The 12222-nt window shown below is 38.5% G+C and overlaps 1 protein-coding gene across 1 annotated transcript in view; it reads left to right on the forward strand.

The window, feature by feature from the left end:
- LOC109486549 (RNA-binding protein 45-like) overlaps positions 1–11885 on the forward strand; it is a 33352-nt gene extending 21467 nt beyond the window's left edge. Inside the window, 7 exon segments of the mRNA XM_019790388.1 lie at positions 1704–1847; positions 3506–3703; positions 4157–4307; positions 5504–5606; positions 7586–7731; positions 8631–8839; positions 10985–11885. Coding sequence (XP_019645947.1) covers positions 1704–1847; positions 3506–3703; positions 4157–4307; positions 5504–5606; positions 7586–7731; positions 8631–8829 — 941 coding nt within the window. The 3' untranslated portion in view covers positions 8830–8839; positions 10985–11885.
- The last annotated feature ends 337 nt before the right edge of the window (positions 11886–12222 follow it).

The raw sequence follows: 12222 nt of genomic DNA on the forward strand, positions 1-12222 counted from the left end.
TGACCTTGAAGCCTTGAATCTTTTCATCTCGTTGAAAGGACGATCTATCAAACTGCTGGAACTGTGTCTCTTTGAGGATAGGGTTCGGACAAGAGATAAATAAGCGCTGCGTTGGGATGTCTGCTTTCCCCATTTCGCCTTCATACAATCATACATTTTCTCAGTCTTACAATGATGATGCCTGAGTTAAAAAGGTTCAAATCTTTGAATGAAAAGCTCATCTGTGTTGGTAGAATCCATGATAGTTGTAAAGTTGACGAGGTTGACTGAAAATTTATGGTGAGTTCCTTTCTTGAGTTGGAACTTCACAACTACAAAAAAATGTAAGGTTCAAATCTGTTGAACTGCTATCATACAATAATTGATTTATGATACAAAATTTAATGTTAATACGATGTACCGCTGTAACAGTGTTGCTGAATTAGCAAAAAGATGCAATATCAACATCAATATCTGAAGATGCATGTAATATTATGTACATGTAAATCCTATACACTATACTTAGTCTACTAATTTAAAAGCTTAAAATACCCACATCTGTGTGTTTGCACATCTAGCTAGTTGTTGGAGTTTCCTGTTTTTACTTTACTCCCAAAGCCTGTAGATATTATTGCGTGTCTGGTAGAATTACCAGCACCAGTAGGTTTGGCCATCACGCAGTGTTTGACACAGCAGAGACTGCTGAGGCCTAGGAAAAAAATGTTGTGTTTCCTGTTTCAGTCCTGAAACAAATTAGTATCGGTAGGTAGATCTAGGGATTATCTTTTTTGTCTTTTTTTTTCAAATTGGCCATCTCTAGTGATCGACCCAACTTAATATACAATACAGTTTAACAAAGTAAAACTTGCATGAGGACACTAATAGTTTCAACATCAATGTTGGAAGACTGTACCACGTTTCATCACTCAGGTATCACATCTTGGAGCTAGAAAAGGTCAATCAGCTCGAAAAATTCATATCCGTTGCAGGGGTCCACCCAAAAAAAAAGGATAGGGTTGGCAGCTTTTTCTAGGGTCGGTCGGGAAACAGGAAACACAACATTTTGTTTCGTAGGCCTGAGGAGAGTGTGTTTGCCTGCGTCTGTCTGACCCCTGATGTGCAGCTCTTTCCTCCAGATTCTGAAAGCAATAAGATCTTTAATAAAGGACGTGCTATCTGATTTGGCCTGACAGGGCTTGTCCTTTTATTCTTTGTGTTGCCGGGACAGATCGTAAAGTACGTAGAGTGTCCTCGGGGAATGTTATACATCATAATGATATAATACATTTAGATAAAACTTTTCTGATAGTTTTTGCATGGTTGATACATACATCCTTCAAATGCTATCTTTTGCAATTTTGAAAAGGTATCAACATTTTTGTGCTGTAAGTTCAAACGTGTCCATTTTATATGTACTGTGTACTTTTGTTGGTAAATTTATACAACGAATGCTGTTTGCATTGAACAGATGGTCTTGTGTGCTGTTTCTGTTCTTTGTTTTCTAGGAACACACCCCCGTTGGTCTTGCTTTTTGGTTTGTCCCGTAACTGCAGGATACTTGAAGGCAAACAGAGTTGAAGGAAAGCGAGGCCTCCCTTGTAGGCTGACTCGGAATGTCCATACATGCCGAGAAATGCTAAACACACACGTCCCCACATTTGATGTTCATCATCGCAAACCGGCCATGTCTAACCCCTCCCTCCTGTCAATCCTGCTCTCCGCAGCGTACAAGCCCGTCTTCGCCGAGCCACGAGTGTCGCGAGCAGCGAGGGAAAGTCCGAGTGGCGGGTCGTCCTTCAGCGAACCAGGCTTCATGTACGGCGGCGGTCCCCCCCACCCCTCCCACAACATGGGGAGCAACTCTCACAGTAAGTTTGGTTAATGTAAGGTGCAACTTCTCGGTAACGTAATATGTCTCTCTAGCTATAAGTACAAATGTACATGTATGAAAGAACTGATTGATAATAATCTTTGATCTATGACAAGCTTTGACAGCATCTAGTTTTGTATGAAGCATCTAAAATGTATGACTGTCCAAAGATTGGACTCATAGTCATAGACCAGTATTGTATGATAAATATGTACATGACATAAGTGTACGTACAAATTGTTTCTGAACTTACCTGTACATGTATTCTGCCAGTGAGTGCTTGATAATCTATTAAAATTTAAATGGCAATTCTATGGAAATTTCTAAATGTATATCTGAATATTGTTTTACATTTGTACATGTATGCACGCACTCTCTGAATCTGTGCATTTGTATCATAGGTAAATGACTGTACTAACATTTGATACATTCACATGTACTGTATAGCTTAACAATTAGGGTATGCAGAAAGGTACATTGTTCTAAATTTCTAGATTTGGTACATGTACATACACTTGTTTTCCTCCATGACATTTGTATATAGATAAATGTCTGGTCAGACGGTAGATTGGGGAAGTTGAACTGGCACGTTTGCCAGTGGGGGGTAGTCAGTCTGTGAGGTGACATTTGGTCTTTGGCACATGTTTGCTACCTAGGGGCAGTCTGGCCTCCAACCTAGAGTTGTCTACTATAACAGTAGTCTGAGGTGACTGTTGTCTCTGCTTACCAAGTCACTCACTCGTGCTAAAAATAAACATACACACACAGACACACACACAAGTACTTTAGAATATGGCATAACTCATTGTTTTTTCATTTTCCAATGCGATTTCAGGGTAGCAAAACTGGAAATATTCTGAATAAGACAATATTTATGATATTGACACATACTGCTTCACTTTAGCACATTTAAATCAGTATTTCATACTAAAAAACATTTAAAACTGGGAAACAAGCCCCTAGATGAGTCCTTTATTTTCTCGGTGGTACCCTAAAAATAGCCCCGGGCCCTTTCAGTAACCATATTCTGTCAGTATTTTGGGAATTTTTGCTCCATGAGGGTCAATATACATGTACATTGGAACAGAGTAATATACTATTGTAGATAAATGACAAGAATAGGCTTTGAAAAATCAGGTTTCCAAGCCCTGAAAACTGCACTGGATGCCTTTAAGATCCTTCAATGGGTCATAGAGAGTTAGTTATTTTTGACATGACCATGATGTTTACATTTAAGTCTTCTGACCCCATAACTCACTTTGAGGGAGGCATTTCTCGTGACAGGTTTATGTGTTGTAAGTCCTATAGATCAGAGGTTCAAGATGGCAAAGTAGGTCATTGCTAAGCTGATGACTTCAATACCATTTTGTATTTTTGATCAAGGGATATGTGTGATCAATATAATATCCTTTGTGTGACTTGAAAAATTCTTCCATGGCAATAGAGATTTCTCTTGAACTGTAATTTACAAATATTGAATATTAGATTCATTGTAAAAATTTATGGCAAATTGACAAGTGAGGAAACAACTACTACAGTAGTAGTCATATACGTTACATACATGACGTAGTATAAGTAGTTGTATACTTTACATAGCTGCATACTTCTTTGTGTCATTGTCCCACTGACATCAATACACTGTGTTGATTGGTCCAGGAGAGATGCCCCGCTCCCCTCCCCTGGTACCGCCCACACCGCAGGCCAACGACGTCACCGTTCTTGGCGTGAACCAATGGCTGTACATCATCGTAGACTCCACGGTCAGCGAACACCAGCTGCACGCGCTGTTCGACCTCATTCCCGGGTTAGAGTTCGTGGACTTACAGAAGGACAGGTCCACGGGACAGTCCAGAGGTAGAGACAGTTTGATTGGTGAATTGATTGATTGAATTTTGATTGATTGATTGATTGATTATTTGATTGATTTGTCGGTGAAGGTTAAATCCACCGACCCCTATCCAGGTAATAATATATGCCAAAAAAACAGTTACTCAAGCAACTGGATATGGTTTTGGAAATGGTCAGACGTTTCAGGTAGCACCCACTATGTACAACATACGTTCATCACAATTTCTGCATTTCTGCACAAGTTGTCTAGTGTCACTGACGAAAGATAGTGGATGCTACCTGAAACGTCTGACCGTTTCCAAAATCATATCCAGCTGCTTGAATAACTGTTTTAAGGTGTATTTGATTGATTGATTGACCGACCAAAGTAAAAGTAAGTAAACGATGTCCTCTAAGTGTTCATTACATACATGTACATGTATTCTCTAAGACATTAAATGAACTTAATTTCCCTTACAGGATGTGCGTATGCACGGTATACGACAGCGGCCTCAGCTATCTACGCACGAGAGAAGTTAAACGGTTTCGAATATCCTCCGGGAATAAAACTCGTTGTGAAATATGCAGATTCTCCGCACTCCAATGGGGCGCCTGGGGTAGCAGGCCCAAGGTGGGTTTATACAATATTTTATTATATCATACCCAGGCAGTGATAACCTTCCATAATGGTGTTCCAGACCAGGCTTCCATGGCTTCCATAGAATAATTTGAACGTGTTTCGCCCTAACCGCATGTGCCGATTTCGAAAATTCAAATACAGTATTCGGACGTTGGAATTGATGATGTTGCATTTTTGTGGTTTAGGGACACCAAATTTTCGCTCATTTCTCATTGAAAGGCATGTTTTCTCGAGTGGGTACGGCATAAATGAAATGCAACATGATGTATTCCACATCACCCTCAGTCCCAGCCCTCCCGCAAGTCGAATCGCCCGGCGGCCAAACCTTGGGCGATACGGAATACCCCGTGTTATATTCTATATACAATGTACATGTAATCATATATGACCTCCTTGGCAAAGGTACCAAATACACAACACTGAGTGGTTGCTTTTCCCCCGATTCCCAGGACTGAAAGCTTTTCCAGACTTCTGTGGCATCAGCTTTCTTTCCCTCAGTGGTTGTAATTACATTTCTCTGGTTGATAATGAAAACTTTGGTACAATTTCAACGGGAAGGCTTGACTTGGTGTCCTCACCATGCCCTCTGTCTGGAAAAACTCCTTTGATTTTGACTCCAAGTTCCTCCTGGGTGCTTCAGTGGAAACCTCTATCTGTATGTAGAAGGGAAAATTCTGTGGCTGCCAAAAGTTGTTATTGAGGAGGCTAAACAGCAATATGTGAAACAAGATCACATTTCAGCACTCTGACACCTCTAGAGGCTGCTCAGTGCAGTCTGGTTTGAATGATAGTCTGTGACACCATGATTATACTGGGGTCTGGAGGAGGTTTTCTTGAAAACTTTATTTTTTTCTTCACTGTTGATATACGAGGGCCTGCATGGGGGTGGGGGGTCCCGACAACGCTCTACGCTAAATTTGAGAGCTGGCTACATATTACGCTGAATTCGGGAAGCCTCCCCACTTGTTTTACGATAGATTCCGGTAGTGTAGCTACAACACATTGCGTAGAATGAAAACGGCAAATTACGCTCTACACAAAATGTGCCAATTACGGTCTACGTTGAATTACAACAGTCCATCTATGCTCTACATAGAATAAAAATGGTCGATTACACTCAATGGAAAAGGGCATGTGGGCCTCCCATGTGTGAATGCTAAGTTAAACACGTTTTGTTTCATTTCCAGCCCCACACCAGCAGTGTTAGCGCCAGCCCCTCCCTCCCCCATCCTACAAGGTATGCCGATCAACCCACATCTTCCAGTACCAGGGTTCGCAGGCTTCAACAGGGTAAGGAACAACAGTCCATAGTCTGAGTAAAGAGACTCTTTTTACACAACCAAGACTTTAAGTGTTTTATTCACAGCTGACGTTTCGGTGACCGTCTGTCACCTTCCTCAGGGTAATTCTGACTGGTTTGCATTGCACTGCAGCACAGGTGTCGCTGCTATACATGTGTAGACGCCAACATACAATATTTACACATCTACACATACATGTATATGCGTGGTAACTGTATCTACAATGCAGTCCCAAACGTACATGTACAGGAGTTGGATATATACATGTACATCTCATAATACACTACAAAAACGTCATAGTTGCTGCCATGAAAATACTATCATATATCAAAAAAATGAACACAGTTTTCCTGAATGTGTTATGTTAAGTGTTCACAAGTTTTTCAGAACGAAAATTGATGCAATATAGAACTTTTGACTTGACGTAAATTCCTCGAAAAGCTCAGGAAAATGGGGGCAGTCACAAATGAGTTTAAAGAAATACTCCAAATATTCCAGTTCTTATTAGGAGATAATGCACTGTTTTGAAAACAGCCCAGAATCGTCTAAAAACAAAAAAGTAATCTTGGCCAGACATGTCTGTAACACCAGCTTTAAGTTCAAGAAATGCCCTGGGATTATCAAGGAATTTTGAATGAATGAAGTACAGGTGTACCTAAGGCCACACCAATTTAATTTCTTGGTTAACGGATTTTTCTAGAAAAATAATGGAGCAGGCAGGCGAAAAAAAATAAAAAAAATAAAAACAGGCCTAGGCATCCTATTATGGCCCAAAATGGTACGATAGGAGCCATGAAGTCAACACACCAGGCTGCTTCAAAATTTAAACAATGAATTTTGAACTTTTAATGATACCATTGCATTGAAAGATGGAATAACTGTAACAACTAGGATGAAAAGGACTGTTTTCAACTGTTCAGGGCAAAATATGAACATTTTGCAGTTGATTCTGAATTTTTATTTTATTTGCAAATCAGAAAAAAATGAAGCGGGCGAATCCGTTAACCATGAAATTAAATTGGTGTGGCCTAAGTAAGTTATGTCTTATGCTCGTTAACTTTTCTTCTAGGCTGTTAAATATGTCAATCTTTTTCATAATCGGTTGCATTAGTTAGTTGTATAATAAATTACTTAAAGTTTGTTTCTTCTATTAATAGAAACAAAGCCCTAAAAATTCTAGGTTCTGCCCATAAAATAAAATTCATTTGTTGACCTGTTCACACAGTGCAGTGTTACTCGTACATCTGCAAGAGATTTTCTGTGTTTGTTTAGGCTAGGTTCTTCTATCCATGACCAAATTCTGCCATGTTTAATCAATTCTACATAATCCGAGGTATTATTGTTATCAACATACAAACCTCTGTTGATACCGGAGACTCTTGTTTGCTTCTCTGTGTCAGTCTGTACAAAATACCTTTCATATTTTGTTTAATATCAAGATTACCATACATGCCGTTTGATTCGTTGTAGGTTTTAATGAACAAGCCTTTATTCCACCTGCTAACCATAGAAAATTATCATGAAAGTTCATCAGTGTTGGTAGTAATCATAGTAAAACATTGAACTTTATTCCAACATACAATTTACACAGAGATCAAATTTTATCACTGTGTTGGAATAAAATTCAACATTTTACTACCATGGAAAATCGGTGACCAAATAACTAATTCAGTGTGCTGTTAAGGTAAAAATAATGTACATTTTCAACATGTTACTCTTTTTTATGTGGAGAAGAAAGCTCACTAAGTTGCCCCCTCTTTGCCCGCAACTCTTTCTACTAGTATAGAGAAAGAAAAAGAGAAAGAAATAGAGTACATTGTACTACTGTTATACAAACAATTTGCAATATGTTGGATTGATATTATAAATCCAAATATAATTAATTCTGTCTGACCTTTAGATGCTATATGACCTTCAAACATACATTGTACTGTACCCAAACTGACTGATATCGCCCCCCTCCCCCAGCTCCAACAGTACACACCAGGCTACTGCACGGCACAGTTACCAGGTCCACAGCCATTGGCTGATCCCAGCTCAGATGTAGCGGAGAGACTCTTCATAGTGTGCACACCCACAGCACCTCCGGAATATGCACTAAAAGATGTCTTCAGGTAAGTGACTGTGTCTTTCTCTCAAGCTTCTTGCTTTCTTCTGTTTACTCCTAGAGTAGCCTGGTATTTTACCTGCCACTTATACTCCTTTGTCCTCTATCTATTTGCGAAGAGGATGAAAAGAGTCTCACACACACACACTCACTGTCCAGTTTATTGCCTGTTGTTCCCCATGTTCCGAGGGTTAGGTTTTAGTAACCAGGCTACTCCTAGAGAGTTCAAGGTCCTATACATTGTATATTAAGCTTTTCATAGATTCTGAAGAAGAACTTTATTGCATGACAATTGTAGCAGATACAATGTATGGCAACTTGCACAATCATACATTGTACATGGAAGTTGAACTGCCGGTATAGCTATTTTATCAATATTAAGTTAAATGTTATATATGAATGAATAACAGCCTATTTCAATATAAAATCATCTTGGCAAAAGTTAAAAGTATTATCATGTATAAAAAAAAGGCAAAAAAATCTTCACTTATTTGCATATCAATCAATAGTCGGTGCTTATAAATCTGCTTTTCTGACAATTCTTCAGTGTCACTGACGAAAGGTAGTGGATGCTACATAATTATATACATGTACATACATGTATACCTGAAACAACTGACCGTTTCGCCAAAAAGCAGTTACTCAAGCATTGCTTTGCCAACTGGATGTGATTTTGGAAACTTGGTTAGTGCTTATAAACCTGCATTTCCCCTCTGGTCTCTCAGTGACTGACGAAAACTAGTGGATACTAACTGAAATGTCTGACGTTTCCAAAATCATATCCAGTTGTTTGAGTAACTGCTTTTTGGTGTATCTTATTACCTGGATGTCTAAGCTTCATCGACGTAACTGACCGTTTCCTTTTCCGTGATTGCTTTCTGACCGACTAATTTGCTTTTGCTTCAGTCGATTCGGAAAGTTAATCGACGTGTACCTAATGAGGGACAAGAACTACGGGTACGCCAAGTACGCGCAGAAGGTCAACGCCGAGGCCGCCATCGAGTCCCTCCACGGCCAGGAAATCTGTGGTCAAAGGTTAAAGGTCATGCTGGCTGACCCTCCCAAGCAGGATCAGTCCAGGAAACGGCCTCGGACGAGCAGCTGATGGAAAACTGGTAAAAATAAAACCTTCAAATTCAAGTGCAATATCAACATGCTGGCCTTGAAGTAATGTTTTGTACAATGATGTAATTAAAGCTGCAATGGTACATTCTAGTAAATACGGGTGCCAAAGAATTCATACGAATTTTACGGAATTCATACGAATTTTACGGAATTCATACAAATTTTACGGAATTCATACAAATTTTACGAAATACATGTACATATGATCCATTATTACAAAAAAATAAGGATCGTATTTTTCTGAGTAATGGATCGTATGTACAGTACTGTATTCTGTAAAATGTGTATGTTTCTAGTAATGTATTGTATGTACATGTATTTCGCAAAATTCATATGTTTTCTTGTAATGGATGTATTTTGAGAATTCATATGAATTCTGTAAAATTCGTATGAATTTGGTAAAGTTTGTATGAATTCGGTAAAATTCGTATGAATTCGGTAAAATTCGTATGAATTCGGTATAATTTGTATAAATTTGGTAAACTTCGTAAGAATTCCGTAAAATTTGTATGGATTCTTTGGTACCCCATGTAAACTATCCTTGCAGTTTTTTAATGAAAAAATGTTCAGGATTATGGCTATGCAGAGCTTGTGCGACCAAAATCAGTATTTTACAACTTATAATAATTATATCTTGTGAAGTATTACAAACTGAAAAGGTCTTCCCATTCCTAAGTTGTCTGAAAGAGCTGTTTTATAAACGTATACAGTTCTGTTGCATTTCAAGTGCACAAATTTACCTGTACAGTTCTTACAACATGGGAAAAGTTAAGGTGCAGGTTACGTTTTTATTAAATAAGTATCTTCTTAAGACTGTAAAAGAAAACAGTTGTCATTTTGCACTTTTATTAACCTCAGAGAGGAAAACGTCAAATCGTGTATCAAACTCAGAAACCTCTAAGAGGAAACTAACAAAATATTGCCCCAAATGAGGGCATATAACGTACTGTGTATTTATCTTTCAAGAAAGAACAGAATGATGTGAAATAGCCTTTAATGTGTTATATTGTACCCAAGATGTGTCTTGTCAAGTTACATGTAGAGAATTTTCTATATTTATACTTTGCTAGCAGTTCTATACTACACAACATGTACATACTGTACATGTATAGCATGTTGCTGTACAACAAAAATCTGACATTTAAAGCACAAACATCATTTGCAATACAGACAAAGTCAGACCATGACAAAAAAAAACATTCCATACACTTTTTGTGAGTGAGTTGCACTCTAACAGTGTGAGAAATTGTACTCGAAAAGTTCGCACCATTTTCAAATGCATTATTCTGAAACACAACAAACAGTTTTTACTGCTGTAGCCTCATGATCAGTTTAGCTCTATTCTTTCCACTTCTGTATCTCTTTAGACAGTTTTCTACTCTTTCTTTAAATGCTAGTAACTGTTATCCAGCAAAAAATATCTTTAGATTTTTCACTTTGAGTTCAACAAAGTAGAAAAACTCTTAGGACCAAATAGTGATTGCTGTAGATGATACTCGACAAATTTCTATTCAATCTTTTGACTGAAATACTGGACAGACGTCTACCCTGTCATCTTAACTACACTGTTCTCGGATTTTAAATTCTTTACTTGAAAAACTTCGAGAAAGGCGAACAAACAAGCTTAAAATGAAGAAAACATGATAACACGACAACATTCTTTGAAATCAGCTGGCAACTCTTTTAAATACTCCTTCTGTTTGGTCTTTTTGAATCACGGTTTTCTACGGTTTTGAAGATTGTTCAGAGAACAGTGTTCTTAAGTTGGTTGGTCTTTACGGTTATGGTACTCCCTTGAAAGGAACTTGTTTAAAGTTAAAACTTTCAATCCAACACAATAAATTTTTCTCACCAAGAGCTTTCGACCAGTCACTCTGGTCTTCCTCAGTAGACTGACCCAGTGAGGTTTGTCATGTAGCTTCTTTGAAGTGTGACGTCAACACTGGGTCAAAGGTATCTGGTAGACGATGTCTACTGAGGAAGACAAGAGTGACAGGTCGAAAGCTCTGGGTGAGAGAAATCTATTGTGTTGGATTTAAAGTTTTAACTTTAAACATGTAACTACCAACACAGATGAACTTTCATGATAGTGAAAGAAAGTTGTTGACATCTCCTTCCACCTGGCACTGTTTCAGCACTCCCCACCCACCCTCACAGGACGCGACGGAATAAACCGCCCAAACGACAGAATCGATGAATCCAGACAGAACTGACAGGCACTGATCAACCTGCACGTGAGACAGGCCCTCCAGGGTCCTGCACAAGACAGGCCCTTACAGATGACAGTCACAATCAGGCACCAAGAAAAGAGTCCCTGGACAGCAACATTTCAGACAACATTTAGCACAGGTCACTTTGAACATGGAAAGGCACAGAAAATTTGTAATCTCTAAAACCCTAACATTATGACCAAAAAAATCTTTTTTATGAAACTTCACTCTGCATCTAAAAATAAGGTTGAATGTTGGGCTTTCAGTCAGGTGTAAGTGAAATTTGGAAATGCCTTTCTAAGTGAAAAGTGACCCGTCTTATCTAGTGATTTGACCACATTTTCCTCTCAGTCTATTGTCCTATCCTGTCCACCCCTGCTTGTAAAGTTGGATCAGTCAAAATTTTGTTCCCATACCACAGCACTGTCTTGTTTAGGATTCTTCCACTTTTTAAACAGGGGTCCTGCCATGCAGTTTTGCCTAATTTTTGACAAGAGTATACTTCTCGCTTTGTATCACTATGACTCTAAGACTGTTGCTTTTATTAATGTGGAGACAATGTTATGATATTGTAGATATGTGTAAAGTACGTAGTATTGTTTCCTGCTTATGTTATGTATATAAAACTAGTGTTTAAGTAAGTTAAGTGTGACTCTTTGCCTCATGAGATACATTAACATGAGCCTCAAGACTGTTTTTCTTCCACTACATTCATGTGTAAAAGGGACAGGGACTTTGTTTTATCTGGCATTAGATTATGAAGATTTGACAAAAAGCAGTTACTCAAGCAACTGGATATGATTTTGGAAACGGTCAGACGTTTCAGGCAGCATCCACTACCTTTTGTCAGTGACACTAAGAGACCAGAGGAGAAATGCAGGTTTATAAGCTTGAACTATTGATTGATATGCAATATCTCCTTTGGTCTCTTAGTGTCAGTGACGAAAGGTATTGAATGCTACCTGAAACGTCTGACCGTTTCCAAAATCATATCCAGTTGCTTGAGTAACTGCTTTTTGGCATATCTTATTACCTACTATTTAGATGTCTAACCTTCAACGGATTATGAAGATTATTTTCGAAAACTTAAACCTCTTCAGTGTGCAGTATTAAGTTAAGAGTAATGATCAAAACTACAGAATATTCTGTGCCCCTATTCTGAA

Source organism: Branchiostoma belcheri, unplaced genomic scaffold, assembly GCF_001625305.1.
Source record: "Branchiostoma belcheri isolate BF01 breed outbred unplaced genomic scaffold, Haploidv18h27 scaffold81, whole genome shotgun sequence".
NCBI lineage: Eukaryota > Metazoa > Chordata > Leptocardii > Amphioxiformes > Branchiostomatidae > Branchiostoma > Branchiostoma belcheri.